The sequence below is a fragment of the Poecilia latipinna genome, unplaced genomic scaffold (genome assembly GCF_001443285.1).
Source record: "Poecilia latipinna isolate Pla-1442-1.1 unplaced genomic scaffold, P_latipinna-1.0 Scaffold2366, whole genome shotgun sequence".
NCBI lineage: Eukaryota > Metazoa > Chordata > Actinopteri > Cyprinodontiformes > Poeciliidae > Poecilia > Poecilia latipinna.
This window is the reverse complement of record NW_015114982.1, coordinates 1,795-19,196: the sequence shown is the minus strand read 5'-3', so window position 1 is coordinate 19,196 and position 17,402 is coordinate 1,795. Positions and strand designations below refer to the sequence as shown.

At 37.3% G+C, this 17,402-nt stretch overlaps 2 protein-coding genes across 3 annotated transcripts in view; one reads left to right on the top strand and one right to left on the bottom strand.

Annotated features, from left to right (window-relative positions):
- Nucleotides 1-8,124, top strand: part of slc22a16 (solute carrier family 22 member 16) — a 21,426-nt gene extending 13,302 nt beyond the window's left edge. The window contains exons 5-9 of one of the 2 annotated variants that reach the window (XR_001422411.1): nt 567-694; nt 3,677-3,786; nt 4,075-4,174; nt 4,587-7,651; nt 7,883-8,124. Coding sequence is in view for 1 of the 2 variants with exons in the window: in XM_015019058.1 (XP_014874544.1) it covers nt 567-694; nt 3,677-3,786; nt 4,075-4,174; nt 4,587-4,781 (533 nt within the window). In the remaining variant the exon portion in view is untranslated. Of the gene's footprint in view, nt 1-566; nt 695-3,676; nt 3,787-4,074; nt 4,175-4,586 lie in introns of both variants that reach the window. The other variant, XM_015019058.1, reaches the window with a different exon arrangement.
- On the bottom strand, nt 7,006-16,858 carry LOC106937518 (uronyl 2-sulfotransferase-like; the record flags this gene model as incomplete). Its single annotated transcript, XM_015019060.1, has 5 exons — nt 7,006-9,362; nt 9,884-10,041; nt 10,132-10,229; nt 16,442-16,595; nt 16,715-16,858. Coding segments are annotated over 5 exons (847 nt in total), but the record flags the coding sequence as incomplete, so codon positions are not given.
- Between the last annotated feature and the right edge of the window lie 544 nt (nt 16,859-17,402).

The window sequence follows — 17,402 nt, the reverse complement described above, 5'->3', positions numbered from 1 at the left end:
GGTTTCCGCATTGCATCTAATAAAGAAAATAAGATTTGTTGAACAAATCACAGATGTAATGTAATGCTATCCTCAGAGTACCGGGCTACTCCCAGGTCCCGCATTTAAGCTGTCAGTTCCTCTGAGAAAAAAACTGAGTATTATTTTTTGAAAATTTGCAGCCTCAATCCATCGACTGAATTGTTCCTTTACTAGACCCGTATTGTCAGTTAAGCTGAATGTTTTGTTCTTTTAGTTTCCAGTAAATGTTAAACGTACTCCTATTTTAATTTCTTTTAAATCCTGCAGTTGAATTTATCTGCTAGGCATATGTTGCACTCAAAAATTTGGGATGAAACACCCCTTTAATAACTTTTCTTCCTTTAAAGCAACAATTAAAAGAAAACATCTATTTATTTTTATTTTTTTTTTCCGTTCCTGGATCTCAGGGTCTTCTGTGAATACCTTGAAGTTTCCTTCACTGCTCAATCATCGGCTGGTTATTTTGATCTCCTAGATTAAATATCACTGCGTCAGTGGCATGAGAAACCTTTGACCACACTGCTGTTTTGACTGGTTGTTTCTAGGGGCTGTGGAGCTCCCTTCTTATCTGGTTGGATGCTTTGCAATGGACCGGATTGGGAGGAAGAAGACATGTGCTCCGGCTCTGCTCCTGGCCGGGGCTGCTTGCATGATCATCATCGTGGTTCCTACTGTATGTATGCAGATGTTTTGCACAGTTTAAGCTCCGATGATGCAGAAGGTTGCTCATTTGTGTGCCAGTTTACATTGCTTCTCCATTGTCAGTGGATTCATCCACATTTCAGCATTTCACAGCATTAAACCTAAAATAGTTCTGCAGCTGAAACGATGTGTGAAGTTGTAAGGGGGTGTGTGCTTCGACAAAGCAAGAACAGGAAAAGTAGCTGTAATAATAGTATAGGGGTATTTTAAAGTATTGCACAATGTATTTTTTTTTCCTGTCAATGCTTAATTTAAGCCAGTGCTCTGAGGTACTAGATGGTAACTGTTTGCCAACTATGATATATGACACTTCCTGTCTGAAATATATTTGTGCTCTGGTCTCTGATCTACATTACTCTTATTTAGAGTTACCCTAGCTAACAGCTTGCACTTAACTTTTGAGTAAATATAACCTTTGACTTGCCATTTTGAATCGAGTATGTCCAGCCTAGGGTGAGCAAATAGCAACAAAAGTGCGGCTGAAACTGAATCGACAAATTGTACGTTTTATATGTTTTCAAGATTCTTCTAGATCCACTCACCAGAGTACACACACACACACACACACACACACACACACACACACACACACACACACACACACACATGCAAATATATCATAGCTTCACAAACATATAATTACTTCTGATATGTAAGTGAAAGTATTAAATGTGAAAAATCACATATAGAAACCTTATACAATATTAATGCAGTGCTCTTGATGTCACCAATTTTATTTTAAAACAATGAGAAAATGATTTGTTGATATTTTAAAGTCTTTGGCATTTAATATTAGCATTTAGTATGACTATGACAGCTAGCATAGGTTAAACTGTGGCTGTCTTGTCATTGTAGGGAATGCAGACTCTTACCTTCATTCTGGAATGTCCAAATGGCAGCCAGCATTTCCATATCAAGAATTATCTATGATAGAGGATAAATCACATTTTTAGCAACAGTGTAATTTTAAAGTTTTTGCATGATCAAAAGGAAAGTAAAACCATAAAAAAAGCAATGCGCTTCCGTACTTCCGTACATTTCAGATTGGAGGAACATAAATGCTGTTTCTCTATATTTGGAAGACCTGGGTCTTCTGTAAAGTTGATACAACAGATCTTTAATTTATATTGGTGTTAAGCCATTCGGTGATTTATAAAATATCAAATTATTTTTAAGTCTTTTTATTTGAGCTACAGGAAGCAAATGCAAGGACTTTTGAACTGGGGTGATGTTTAGCTATATTCAGTTTATATTCAATTAATCCTTTCTGTTATCTGCTGAAAATCCTACTCTGTCTCTCTTTGGAGTTTCCAATGACAGACATTTGTCAGGTTGATCAAGCTGGAAATCAGGCAGATCTATGCCACTTTTTCCACATTTTGTCTGATGTATTAAGGAGAAAAAATTAAAGGCTGCAAAAACGCCAATTAATGAGCTAAACCGCTAAGGTTAGACAACACAACTGTGAAAACTATACAAAAAGAAGAGCTGCATTACCTTGGCTACTATGTGTGCTTTTACTGACAGTGCAGACACAGCAGAGAGGTGTAAAGTCTAACATATGATCTGTTCTAAGTGGTTTCACAAAAACCACTTGTATGTTTTTAAACTGAAAATTTCAACCAATGGCTTTTGCGACATAGTTAGCACTATGTTTAGACTTTTAGGGGAAATTTGGAGAAACACTCCCACCTTTCACAAGTGACCTCTTTGACAGAAATAAGATTACTGGAGAAGACTGCTTTACTGTAAACAGCTCAGTGTGTAGCATGTTACAGCACCAACACCACATATGCTAGATAAAGTGACTGTTTGTTCACCACATCAATACAACCCAAATTTAGCTTTACTGAATTCAGGGCGGACAGAAAAAAAAAAAAAAAAAAAAAAAAACATTTGGCAGCATTAAATCATACAATCCTCTGCCAGCGTTTTCAATTGTGTCTGCATGTTGCATCAGACTAAAGGAGATACAATTACTCAGCTCAGTTCCCAAAAACATATTTTTGCACAGCAGCACACATTGGTGCAATGAGGCCAATGCAGTGCAATTTATTTTTGCTTTTAGTCTGTAGTTTTTTGTTTTATGCCTACAGACAGCTAAAGCCAGTTACATAGCTTCATTTCTTTCTGCAAAAAGCCTGAACTCAATAGTAAGATGTTTCTCAAAACATCATTGGCTAATTAGTGTTTACACTTTAAACACCCATGTGCATTCAGGATGTATGCATAAAACAATTCAGTTTTTTTTTTTAAACAGCACCTCATTTTAGATTCTTCCAAATAGAGTGGAGAAATTAATATCATGATCCAGAACACTATTATATTGCTAGTTTGCTTAGTACATTTTCTAAGCAAATACCTGGTTAAAAACAGATTAGAAAAAAAAAAGTTCTTTAAAGTAAGTGAAATTACATTTTGATTTCTATGCCTAATAAGTATCCAGATGAATAAACAATCTTTACAAAAAAGTAAAAAGAATAAATGTTGATTTATTTATGCCAAGCAAAACAGCATTATTGTGTAAATTAGAGATATCAATAGTCTACATTGATGCTTTAATCACTTCTAAAAAGCAGAGCAGGAAAACTTTGGTCAGCATTGCTCAATATTGTGGTCAGCTTTCATTGCAAATAAATCACTTGTAGTCTGAACCTTCACCTATTTGTAATGCGAGAGCCTACAAATAGAAACTCATGTTGCCATAGATCACATAATAAGTGATTTTCAAACCCCTCTTGCATGTTGAGATGAATTATGTTGGTCAATCAGTGAGTCTGTAAGTTCAAAAGTCTAGCTTTATTCTAAGAAATAAAAAAAGTTGCATGTAATATAGCAAGCTAAAGTCTTTGTTTATAATGTGAGATTATGAATATGTCACTTGTTTCTTACAGTCTTTTTCCATTTTTTTTTTTGTCTCCTATCAACAAACTTTACCTAACCTGACCTTTAGGAAATAGATTCTCTGGCCATTGCTCTTAGTATGATTGGAAAGTTTGCTGTGGCGATTGCCTTTGGCCTCATCTACCTGTACACCTGCGAGCTTTACCCTACTGTCATCAGGTGAGGGAAAAAAAACCCAAAACAAAAAAATTCTAACATACACAAAACATATGACAATATATGGCTTCCTTTTACAGCTATTTCCTCATAGAAACACCTTGCAAATTTAGGAAAGATCTCTTATTCAGGTTCCATAACTCTACGAAAATTGCTGCAATCAATGATGCTCATACATTTTTGCTGGCGGTCAATAAGGATGGCACCAATGGCAATGCTGTTGTCTTGATTTGGTCCTTCTGGAATGAGTTAAATATTTTAATCCATTGTGCGTGGATGCTCCCTCTGCAGGACCCTGGCAGTAGGTAGCGGCAGCATGATGTGTCGTGTTGGCAGTATTGTGGCTCCTTTTTGTGTTTACCTGGTTGAAGTCTGGGTCTATCTACCTCAGGTATGACCTTTTCTTTTTTCTTTTTCTTTTTTTTTGCAAGCACTTCAGACAAGTCAGAATGCTTAACATTCTAGCAAAAGAGTTCTGTTTCCTTTTTCATTTACATCTTTTTGCACCAAATCCAAGTGACTATTACAGATTCCACAAGGATGCATATGTCTTTAATTAACTCCATTAACATAATTAGGAAACATCAGGAAGGCAGAACCGTTTTTAAAAACCTGTTTGCCTTTATCTGTTAATAAAACCAAATGTTGCTTTCACAGAGCTCAGCATCCTGTTAAGGAAATTTGTTAGCAGGTGTTGTTGAAGTGTAATTTAAATGCATCATAGTCTGTGTCCCTCTTGTCACAATAATCTCATTTTATATGCTTTTTCAACAAAAGATATACTTTTACCATCTTTTTTTCAGCTCATTGTAGGAATCCTGGCATTCGCAATTGGAGTGCTTACTTTGCTCTTACCCGAAACCTTGGGCGAACCTCTCCCCACCACTTTGGAAGAGGCTGAATCTCTTGGAAGCAACCCCAGAAAGAAGAATTCAAGCCCTGGCAACAAAGATGCCGGGGATGGGATGGAGCTAAACCAACATGAAGCTAAGGCCTGAGATTTCACGCTGCTGGGAAACCAGGCCACAGGAGGAAAAGAACTGAAGAATGAGAGACAAACAAGCCGTCACTGGTTTACTGTACTGGTGGAAAAAAAAAAAAAAAAGCTTTCATCAAATCATTGTAGCTAAGGTTTGTTTTTTTGTGGACATTTTTGTTTGACCAACAATTCAGTACAAAATGGGGCCCTGAGGACTTTACAACTCAACGTCTTCTGCTTAAATACTGGGTCAATGTTTGATCAATGAAACAGTGTGGATGTGTGAATTTTAAGTACATATTCTGAGACCACAGGAAAACGAATAATACTTAAAGGGTCAGAACAATTTTAGTATTATTTTTGTACTTGACGCTGATTTTTAAAGACTACAATGGTTGGACGGATAGAGATGCCTGCAGAATTACATTTATTGTAATTATTTAAGTTAAAACAAAATGGACTAATTGCTGTACAAGTAAGTTATTTGAGATATAGTTTAGCCTGTTTGCACTGTGGAATGTATCATAATAGGAAAAGTGCCTTTTTTTTAACTAATTAATCTCAGGGCATTCAGACTACTGTGAACAATTTAAAAGTATTACAGTTTAACATCAGTTTGACTCATTACTTCCTTGGCCTTGATCCCTCCGACAGGTTTACGAGTTGTACATGTGGGTATGTTTTCTAGTTTAATCTGTTGTTGAGAACTTTGGTTCAGTTTTTCTCATGCTGGTATTTCTGTTTGCAATCTGTATGCCTGACATACTCAAGGATATGCACGTCATTACTGTGTTCAGGAGCCAGGATATAATCTCCAGATGTTTGGACCAAATCCAGGAACAAACTGCCGTGTTGAGGTGATGTATGGCTTCCTATAGCCGTACAGAGCATTAGGGAGGTAAATTATGAAATTGAAGCATTGGTGCTCAGAAGTCAGATCTACAAACATCACAAATGGCTTCATTGCCATTGTTTTTATCGTAAAAGAGAAATACACCAAGGATATATTCCTCCTCATGCCTGTCGTCGATTTGTTGTTCAATTTTATTTATGTTTCTGCTTTGGGGAACATATTTTACAATGGTATCGAGAAGAGAAAAATAAATCTAAATAAAGACTGTTTTGTAAATACCACATCCACAGCTTATTTCAATGTCTTCTGCTAGAACAAAAAAGAAGTAAAGAGACACAGCTATTTGGTGAAATAATTAGTTTATACTCTTTTGTGATCATCTCACCTACTGTGTCTCCTGTTTGTTGCAGCAGACGAAGTTCAACTGCAGCAGTAGCGGAAAGGTCACTCTCTCTGCACCACCTTTCACATGAAGTAAATCTTTGTATTCAGCCTCCGAGTGGAAAACTGCACATGGATCACCTGAAAAGTCCGTACCAGTGCTTACATTTGTGTGGATGGAAAAATTTAAAGACGTCTGCTACAGTTGGGGCTTAAATGCTAACCGCTCCTTCTGTCCACTGATGGAAATTAACGCAGCATACAGAAATTACACTGTACTGGAACAGGAAACGGAAAAAGCATAAAAACAAGAAAATGTTAAATTCCACTAGCCACGCGCATTCCTTATTACTGCCGGTTCTGTGGAATCAGGAAATCGCCAAAAAAGAACCTGACGGACAACATGAAACAGGCAAAAAATATCTTCAACAGCAACACATCATTCCCTGATCTAAATAAACTGAAGAACAGTGGGTTGGGACAACACTTTTCTTTCTCCCCTTTAAGGCCTATCCCATCAAGCAAGCTGTTTCAATCTTTTATATCAGACTCCATATTCAGACTGTGACAGAAATTGTGTGCCTTTTCATTAACAGCTTCGGATCTTTCCCTCAAATCTGATATTTTTTTTTTATCTTCACAGCATTTTACAGGTTCAACACTTTTTTTTTCTTTAACACTGGATCTGACTCATAGAACAGTATTATCTGTTTATACATTAAACTCACAGTCATAAAAGGTCCCTTCATAAAGTCTAAAGCATCGGTATAAAAGGATGTCTACTGAAAAAAAAAAAGATGTTTTAAGAAAGAAAATAACAGGAAGTGGCATTATGGTATAAGTTCTTCCTTCTTTGTGGAAAAGAGACCTGTATAGAGCTTTGATAAAATGAGATAAGGCGGAGCAATCAGAGCAGGATAGCCACAACAACAAAAAAAAATCATGTTTGCAAAAATATATCCTTAGCAGAAAAAAAAAAGCTGCAAATTCAAAGGGCATTTATCTCAAAGGCCTTAAATGATGAAACAAATTTATTACGAACCAGTTTTCCCCTGTAGACACATTGAAATGGCATGTACAGTCTCATCACTTTGAGAGACATGATACACACTAAACACTGTTTTCCTTCCTGAGAATTTTATCTTGAATGCAAATGATTACAAAATAATAAATTAAATCGATATGAAATAAAACACTTAAAACATAAATGCAACAATACCAAGAGGACAGGTGATGGGAGTTATGAGGAGTAGGTTAAGTCTGTAGTTGACATGTTAGCTTATGGCTATGTGGATTTTATACTACTTCTACCAGTAGCTATTGCAAAATGATAAAAAAAAAATAAAAATAAAAAAAAGTTACTGTGAGCTGACTTAAACAGATAACTCAAGTTCAGATTTTTTATTTTTATTTTTTTAATGTGGCTCTTTTCAAAGATCCTAAGCAGTTAACAGCCTTTGGTGGGTGTCTTTATTTACTATAAACAAAATAGTTAGTATAAGAGCTGAAGCACCAATAATATTTACCTGTGTGAAACATCTGTCACAACCTTATAGAAAAATAAAGTTTGCAAATCAGACATTTTAATTGATTTGCATTACATTTTCTTTCATGCATGTTGTCTGGAAATGTGACCATCTCTGATCTAAGTACTTGTTTGATACAGGAACATTATTGGTGATGCAACATCTCTGAGCTTCATTAAATCGACTCCTCTGTAAATAACAAAAGCCAAGCAAACCTAAAGAAAGTTGAAGGTTTCTCAGGTGATCTAAAAATTCAGTTGAGATTTCAGTTGCCGTAAAATCCTTTGGTGCCTGACCAGTTCTGCTTAGCCATTAGCCTTTGCCTGTAGTAACAGGAAATCCAGAAAACGCTAAATTAAGATATATAGAGAGTTTTTACTGTGGGTGAGATATTAACTGCTTATAATCTTTTAAAGAACGCCACTTTAAGAATTCAGTACTCTCTAAAACACAAAAGAGCACACAAACACTTCCATGCCTTGCAAGCAAATATCATTCACCACTACATAACCGAGTCAAAATAAAAGGCAAAATGTTATCCAGTTTTGATCAAATCCCTCATTTTGCTGCAGATGTTCACAAAGCATTATTTCACACACACACACACACAAAAAAACCCTGCAGGATATTTATACAGATTTAAAAAAAAGCATCACAGCAGAACACTGTTATTTGGTTATCTCTGATTTCTTTTCACCTTTGGATTACAAATGAGGCTCCCTAATGCTTTTAGCATGCGACTCAAACCGCTGACATACTGCCAAAGAATTGTATTTCCCAAATAACAAAACTACTCTAAATTACTCTGTTGGCGAGGTCAAACTCAGTCATTCATGTACATCTAGGTGGAATTCTCTGAATTCATAATAGATGTGTATGGTTTAACCCTCATTCATACCTTGTAACATTTGACAATTCCTTAAAATGTTATAAACATCTTATAACAACTGACTTAACTTAATGCAACTGTTACCAACTGTGATCCCAAAGCTTCCTGTCTCACAGTTACTGGAAATCCTAATGAGATTTGGCACTTATAACAGTCCTGGACAGCTAATATACATACAATACTTTTGGCACTCCCTCCCCACCCTCCAAGTCATTTTTTTTAATTAAATCAGCACTTTTATAAAATAAAAGTCTGATTGGAAATGTCTCTGAAGTCCTCTTCAACATTTAGTGTATATCCCAACACATTAAATTGTCCGCTAATCTCTCCTGGAGATTATAGCATTTGAGATCATAAAATCCTCATAACAAGCTCCAGTAAAACCGATCATGAAATAATTTGAGCCTGTAGTTATTCCCATCTGTCCTTGTCCAGTTTTTAAATAGATAATTTTTGTTTCTTTCAGTTGCTTAAGTCCAAAGTGCTGGGCCTTTCATAATAAGAGCTTGAAGACGGAAAAACCGAACTCTCCAAAGTAAAGGTGCCAACATCCAAAAGATGGCACATGCTGCCACTATTCCTCTGGCTGCCTCCTGCTTTTCCTTAGCCAGTTTTAGTCGACTCTATTGTTTGGCTTTATCCACTGTTTACACAGTCCTCAGGGATGAACCAGCCAGCTGTTGGCATCCTCCAGGTCCGAGTCTAGCTCCTCATCTTCATCTAAAGGTTCAGGTGTTCGAAGGGCCAGCTCGCGCAAGAAATCAGGCGGGTAGACAGGCGGGCGAGAGGTGGATCTCAGGCCAATTTTCTTCTTCATAAGGTGAAACTGATCACGGATGAAGTCGTAGAACTCGTACTCGTAGCGCATGCGGTGATACAACACCTGCAGGGCCTCCAGAGTAGGCGTATGTTTTCTGACCGTGCCAGTCAGGTTTCCCATTTTTCGATATTCTTTGATAGGGAAAAGGGTAAAAAAAAAAAAGGGAAAAAAAGTCAGTTAATACAGTTGATTCATTTAATAAACCACTTGCTAAAACTTTTTTTGTTTACACATATCAAGCTTAATTAGCAAAACAATTGTATTTTTTTTTTTTTTATTTAATAAGGATGCTGAAATGGCTAATTTCATCAGATTTTTGATGAATGAATGAAATTACCATGCCTGGATGCTGATGTTGGTGTAAAGTGAAGCAGGACTCAACAGTCCATTGTTTTCAGCAGGAAATTATTATTATTTTTTATATTTTTATATCTGTCGTGAACATCATTTAGGAAAGAATGGCGTGAGCATATGCACTTTCCTCCAAGGTCCTCTACTCAGGAAACATGGGTAAGCTTCCTGAAACTAAACAGTCACATATGACTCCAGTATGTATTTTACTCACTTCCCATACACCTAATTTTGTTGCACTTTGCCTCTAGTCTTATTTTAAGAATAACAAACATCATGACATTTATCAGTTTGCACCAACCTGGACTCTTATAAATGTCAAGTACTCCAGAAAAGTAATGGGGTAAGAGTCTCTCCAGCATAAGCAGAACATCCTCCAGCTCCTCCAAGATGCCCACAAGGAGGTAGTTCTCCAACACATTCTGCTTGGCCCTCTCCAAAGCCCACACCCCAGGCTCTCTGTGAGACATCCGAGTAGTAAAAGTGAGCAGTCAAATATATTTATGTCGAACGAATTGAAGTGAAAGATTCCCAAAGCTGTAAATCTACCTGCACTTAGGGTGTTGTCCACAGAAATAGGGGATGATGTAGAAAACTCGAGGATTGGAGCACTCAGGGTAATTCTCTAGAATGCACACATTTATATCCTGAAAGTAGGCAAACACAATAACGTTAGTTTTGAAGCTCTTATTTCTACGTTTTTTGTTTTTTTTTTCTTTTTTTTGTTGTTGTTGCCGGCTTTATCCACTAGATGGAGTGCTTCGCTTTGGTAAAACCCAGCCAGCCTCACAATGGTGAGCCAAAGCGCTTTACAAAACATCATTATGTGCAAGAAGATAAAGTCAGCCCTTCAGCTACTATCAGTAACAACAAAAAATCAGTAGAACACACAAAGAGATTTCACAGTTTAGATGTCGGACGCGTGGCAAGCAGGGAGAGTCGTGGCTTTTCTACCTGAATTTGGACATTATTAAAAAATGACACGGGGAAACACAAACAAATATTAAAAACACACATGCAGCAGTGAAGCAGGCCAGCCGCTGAATGCTGTGGAACCTGGAGTCAAATCCATGTCAAGTGACGTAAGTATTGAAACAAGTATGGAAACAAGTCTTGAGAAACAAAACACTCTAGGAAGCTTTGCTTGGCAGGATATCCCAAAAGAACTCATGCTCATGCTTCAGACACAGAACAAAGGTTGGTAACAGACTTATTCTATCAAAATAGATACAACTGTAAACATGTCCTCAAAGCTGGTCCTTTTAATCACCACTTTGGAATAATTTCTAATAGCAGAGCTCAACTGAGTCATTTATCGAAATCAGCACCGAGAATGACGTAGATGCTGAGAATCTATGTCACTTAGCTGAGGACTTAGCTGAGTAGACAGAACCAGAACTCTGGCCTTTCCCAAATGATTCCAGCTGCTGATGAGGGAATGATGTAAAAGACCTACGGATGAACAGGCTTTGTTTTGGAGAGTTTGGTTTCTATGAGAGCTAGTGAGTGGCATTTAAGAAATATAAAACGTGATTAATTGCCTTAAGCCAAAAAAAAAAGAAAAAAAAAGCACTACCACATAAAAATCACTGGCCTGGAAAACATACGAAGAAGCAAAAAAATAAATAAATAAATAAAAATAAATAAATAAATAAATTAGTTGATCTTCTTTAGGTTTTATACGACTGATAAAAAAAAAGTAAGATAAGACCATATGAGCGAAATTGTCCAACAAAGATCTAGATACATCATTTTATAGACCAGTTTATTTCTGATTCAGCAATGAGCTGTCGGGGTTTTGTGAACTTTGTGACAGACTATTCTTAGTAAGGTGCACAGGAACTAAGACTTCCTGGTTACCAATGAAGTAAGTAAGGGGGAAACTCTTCATTGAAATTACAACAAAAGCCCAGAAGACCTCTAAGAAAGAGTTCAACACTGGAGCACTGGGCTATTCAGGTCATGTTTGCACTAATAACAAGTTGGCTGTTGTTTCAATTTTAACACCACCCTGGATTTGGGACATCCTCATGCAATCTCAAACAGCAATTCAAGGTCCTGATAAATCATTTTTTTAAAAATGTGTATTTAACTCAAGCAGCCTTTTTTTTTATTGCATTATGAACTTTTTGAAGTCATTGTGCGATTTCAGGAACACAACGTGAATCAAACTTGTAATATCACCAATGTTTCTTTTTTTGATCATTTATTTTTGGACACAAATAAGGAGTAGAACTTCTCTTAGTTCCCTATTTAAAAGTGTCTACATTACCTTTAACAATGCAATACCACATTCAAGCTTTGAGGGTATGAATAAACATAAGTTAAAATGCAGTATTTAAAACATGGTTGCAGCAGGCACCAAATGTGTACAGCATAGAAAGGCTTCTTTAGGGATGTAGTAAGCTGAAATGATCTTTGTACCACAAGAGGGCAGTGGAGGAAGCACAGCCTCAGAGGTTTATCTGATCAATCATTGACAACAGCACAAATCTCATGTACATGACTTCATGAAATTCTATCGATGAGGACGTGTGCAAGGCTTTGCTTTTGTCACGGATTTTCATTTGTCAAAGACCCGACTACCCATTATCTAACGTGCCTGTCGCAGCAGTCAGCAGTCACATATAAACAATTTTAATAATATTGAGGACAACTTTTTTTTTTTTCTTTTTTTTTAAATCAAATGCATATAGGCCATAACAGTAATGCAGTAGGATATTTTTAAAAACATAAGTGCAGAATTTGAAGATAACTTTCTTTGATTTCATTCAACACTACCAAGTCAAAGTTCTAATTAACCTCTTAATTGTCACCCCCAAAACACTTGCATGTAAGTCAATGGGTCCATGAGGAAACAAGAGTCCTCATGACAGGTTAGAGGTATTAAAGTCTTCCAGGGAAATCATTTTACGTCATCTTTTGGACCAAAAAAAAAAAAAATCTGAAAATATGGAATTTCAGTACCCGATATTAATAAGAAAGCAAATTTTGTGAGTTGGTCACAAATTAGGCAACCGTAGAGACGAGGGAGACAATGTCTTAGTGTTCCCAATGTCAAGGCTTGTTGAGGCAGGATTCATGTTAGTAAAGCCTCTTTCTTTATGGGCGCAATTATTTTTTTCAAGGTTCTTGTAACTGACAGTTTAATTGGAAGCAGATGATTTTTCAGTTAGCGTGGGAATCTCGTGATCAGACGAGTGTCTTTCAACAGTGAGAACTGCCCAGGTCTATTTCATTTATTCTCTGTCGCTTCACAAAGTTTGAGCTCTAGTTTGTGCAGCTGTCTCTAGCGGAGGTGTCACACTGCACAATTCATGAAAAGTTGTATCATTCTAAAGTGTTAGGCCTGTTGCTCTTCTGTAAAATTGCTGACAACAATTTCCCCAAAACGGAGCTTTCGAATATAAAGGGCTTGTTGCTCCATCCCCTGAATAAGACAACCCTGCCTCCACTGATGACTAATAGTTAATGAGCGCAAGCACCGGGGCTGAACTTTGAATATATTGCATGTGCTTAAATCCGTTGCTGCTATTTTGTATGAATAATCGCATGGACCAGCAGAAGTAGGATTCTTCACGTTAGCAAGTTATTGCATAAGCGAAGATCTTTGCACATTTGTAACAGAAACACAGCTACAATCAGCTATTCCCTCTATATTTTATTGTTTTATAAGTTGTTTAATGAGATGAAGCAAACCTAAAGAGAGAACTTGGCAAGTAATCTGAAAAACTCAGATTATTACAGATTATGAATGCCCCGAAAGGACAGATGCTTATCTGAGGTGTATATGTCATGAGGTCAAGTAACTATTACATCACTTTGTAAAGGATAGCTCATGTGTATAAAGAGGGGAGTGTAGACTGAGGGAAAATCCAGTTGGACCACAGGAATGTCTCTGCAACATATGCATAGGGTTCCTTTTGGTCCCTGCAGGCAGACTGACAGTGTTCTTTCATTGACACCTCTGAAATTCGGCCAGGGGGAGGGCAGCGAAGGCTGACACACACCAGCCGGGGGGATACATCTGATACAACTTTAAACTTTGATTGCTGACATGGCTGGGAAAGAATGCCGATTCTCTGTCAAGAACAATAATCTCCTGGTCGGAATTGATACAGTGCTATGCAAAAGTCTTCCAAACACCTTGAACAACTTCATAATTTGTCACTTTACAAAAAATAAATACATATACTCTACTGCCATTAGAGAACAGGCTCTAACAAGGTTTCCTCTATGATTGCCCTGTATTTAACTCTGTTCATTTTCCCATCATTTCTCACCAGGTTCCTGGTCCCTGCTAAAGAAAATCATATCCACAGCATGCTTCTGGCACCACCATGTTTCACCATGAGCATTGAGGGCTTGAGATGATTTCATGCGTTAGTTTTCTTTAACGCCTTGCACCTTGTCTGCAAGTCAAAATCTACATTTTTGTCTCTGACCACAGCTCCTTCTTCCACAAGTTAGTTATTAGTCCCTAATATGACTTGTCGCAAACTCCAAATGGGACTTTGAAAGAACAGGTAACTTTGTATAACAACACAGCTTCCTATTCCCCCTAAACTGTAGGAAGGGGCCCCTGTAGTCTGCATACTTTAATAACTCAACTCACATGGCCTCACTCCAGGGAAAACAGTGCAACACTTAATTACATCCAGTCTGACTCAAGCCAGGCCGACGTTTACTGCCGCTCTCGTTAGCCTTTTGAGGATGACCCTTCTTATAGTCTCGGACTCTGACATGAATGTATGATCAGGCTGGCATAATAATTAGATAGGTTGAAAATTGTAATTGCCAATTATGATTAGATAAAAATAAATATACATAATATCAAAGGAAGTGTCAAAACTCATTAAAAAAAACATAATGATTTTTTTTTTTCTGTAAACCAGCTGTCCTGGTGTAGATGAGGTCTGTAATTAAAATGCATGCCTTGCTTTGTTATGATTTGATATAAAGGCTGACATCAAGTTGTGACTTGAAACTTTTTTTTAATTAGCTGCTTTTTGTATGCAGCAATTATTTACTCTGTCAATATTTTCTCAGCCTAAGAACATCTGTGCTACGCCTCGCTGCAATTAGGTGGTTGGTGCAAGGCATCCTTTAGTGTTGCCAAGGGTTAGATTCCGAAGATGCTTTTTCTGAGTGGGTTTCATCCTATTTTCCACATTAAATGTGCTTATTTTTATTTTTCTGCTAGTGAGACGCTAACTACTCTCAGATAACCTAGGCATCCACATTAAAGACATACCTCCAGGATCTGTATGAATGGTAACACAGTATTTCCTGCTTCTGGAACATCTTCAAAGACCTTTTAGTGTCAAAGCGCTGTATAATTAGAGTTTACATGAACGCCACGCTGGAATCAGACATTAGCATGTCTGTTTCAGTTCATATCTCTGCAGAACTTCAGGCTATCATAGCGCCGAACCCTATCTCAAAGCACCATTAATGCCGAGAGAGAGAGAGAGAGAGAGAGAGAGAGAGAGAGAGAGAGAGAGAGAGAAAGAGAAAATCACTCACAGCACAAACATACAGCAACAGCGTGTTGAACATTCTGAATGCATTAGCTTTTTGAATAATAAGCATCTGTAAAATTGATCTCGCCAATGTCAATAGGAGAGTTAATGGGCTTGTGGAAACTGGGACCGGGATAAATGGCAGAAAGAGAGAAGGAATGCTGCGAGATACAGTTCTGGCTTGGCTCATTAGATGTGACTAAAAATAGATTCCTTAGAAAAACCAACAGAAAATGTGGGATTAAAACAAAAATGATAAGAAAGTCAGCTCTCTCCTCAAAGGCTCCAGTTTAGTGTTTTGCAAATAAGTTGTGCAGTTTTATTACCGTTACGGCGAATCATATTTCCACAAAGCCTTTCATTTCCTAGTGGGCATAGTAGAAAAGAAATTATCACAAAACAACCCCACCTGCTGCTAATTTTCTGTTGTTAATTATTTCATTAATTTGAAAGGGGTTATAAATTGAAGCAGCATGGAGTTCAGTCAGGGACGTCATTTATTCTGTGGAAAAATAGGCTTTAATTAAACACATGGTTTTCATTTAAAAACTAAAGTAGCAATATGCTTTATATTTGGTTGTACTAAAATCAGTAAAATGGGCCGTTCCAGACAGCCTTCAGAAATGAAGTGCGCTTTGATTTAGACATAAATTAAAGAGGTTAAGTCATAAAGACGTGTTTAGCTAAAATCACCTTAAAGAAACTTGTGAGGTGACATTAAACACAAGGTTTGGAGGCAAACCCAAGAAAAGCAAAGGACCTGTAAAAAGCAGTTGCCAGACGAAGGTAAACTCCACACAATCAAGAAAAATGAGCCGCATCTCTCAATCAAACATCCACCATCAAAGAGAACATGACAGAAAGTTGGTCAGGTAGGAAGTGCAGAAACAGCGTCAGTCACCGAGGTTTGCTTAAACCTCATCAGCCTGCAGCAGTGGCAGCGACGGATATATTTCCACATCTGAGGACATGAAATCACATGCAGGAAAACACTAACTAGCACTGACTCTCCATCTGTCAAAAGGAAGCGTCCTCATTATTCACAGAAGCTGACTGTTTTAGAAGCCAAACCTGGCTGTGAACCTTAGACGGGGTCGAGCATTTAGCTAAGACTGGTGAGACACAAAAACATTTCGACTTCAGAAAGCATAAAACTCCATATCCATTAATCAGACAGGATTGTTTTCTCTCACATTTTTTTTAGCATAATCAAATGTGCACTAAACCTTACAAGAATTGAGATTTAAAAAAAAAAAAAAATCAGTTAAGCGAACTTTGTAGTGCAGCTTAAGCTGAAATGATTTTGAAGTCCCGACTGCTGAAACCAAAGTACTCACTAGGTATCGCTCATCATCTTTCATCCCTGGTGTTCGGATGAGGTGGTTCTGCTCCCCTCTCCAATCACCAAAGCGACGGAAGAAATAGTTGGAGAGGAACCGGCTTATGGGATCCCGGATTATGTTGATGTAGACAGGCTGCTCTATCCTGAACCTGAAAAAAAGAAGAAGAAGAAGAAAAAAAAAACTAATATCTTGAATACTGCATATTAGCCAAGAAGTGTTAATAAACAATGTTGGTTAGCTTTTTATTCTGTTGCTGCTCCACTGTACCTGGTGAAATTCATGAAGTGAACATGTCTTGTGTAGAGAAATGGCTGAGGGATCTTACTGATGTTTTTCACTAGATCCACCTGCCCAAGAGCCACACACACACACACACACACACACGCACACACACACACACACACACACACACACACACAGTTATTCATTTATTTATTTATTTTTCTTACAACAAAGTTTGTACAACTCCTTTTCCCTTTTAAATTCCTTTTCTTTTTTGAGAGCCAGATAAGTTTGAAAGACACAAAAAAAGTAGGACACATGCAAAATATTAATTGTTCTGATGTTTATTAAGAATGCCAAAAGGGGTAGATATAAATAAAATCAGATATACACTGAAGACTAGGATGTGGATCTTGTTTTGCCATTTTCCCAAAAAAATATTTTATGAAATTACCAAATCTATTTTAAAACAAAATAAGTTGACTTCCTTGTGTAGACGGCAACGAATAAAGTCCTAAAACTAATCCGCATAATTAAATGTGAATTTCCACTGAGGTATTTGCCAAAATAAATGTTTTATTCACACAGAGGAAACAGCTATTTTGATTTATTTGGTATCACGAAAGGCCACAGAAATGAAGCTGATTAAGCTGGCACCTATAAAAAGAATTATGGCAGGTGGTCATGCTTTGAGAGATTTTGACTTTTATTGTGTGAGTTGCAGGCGACCCCG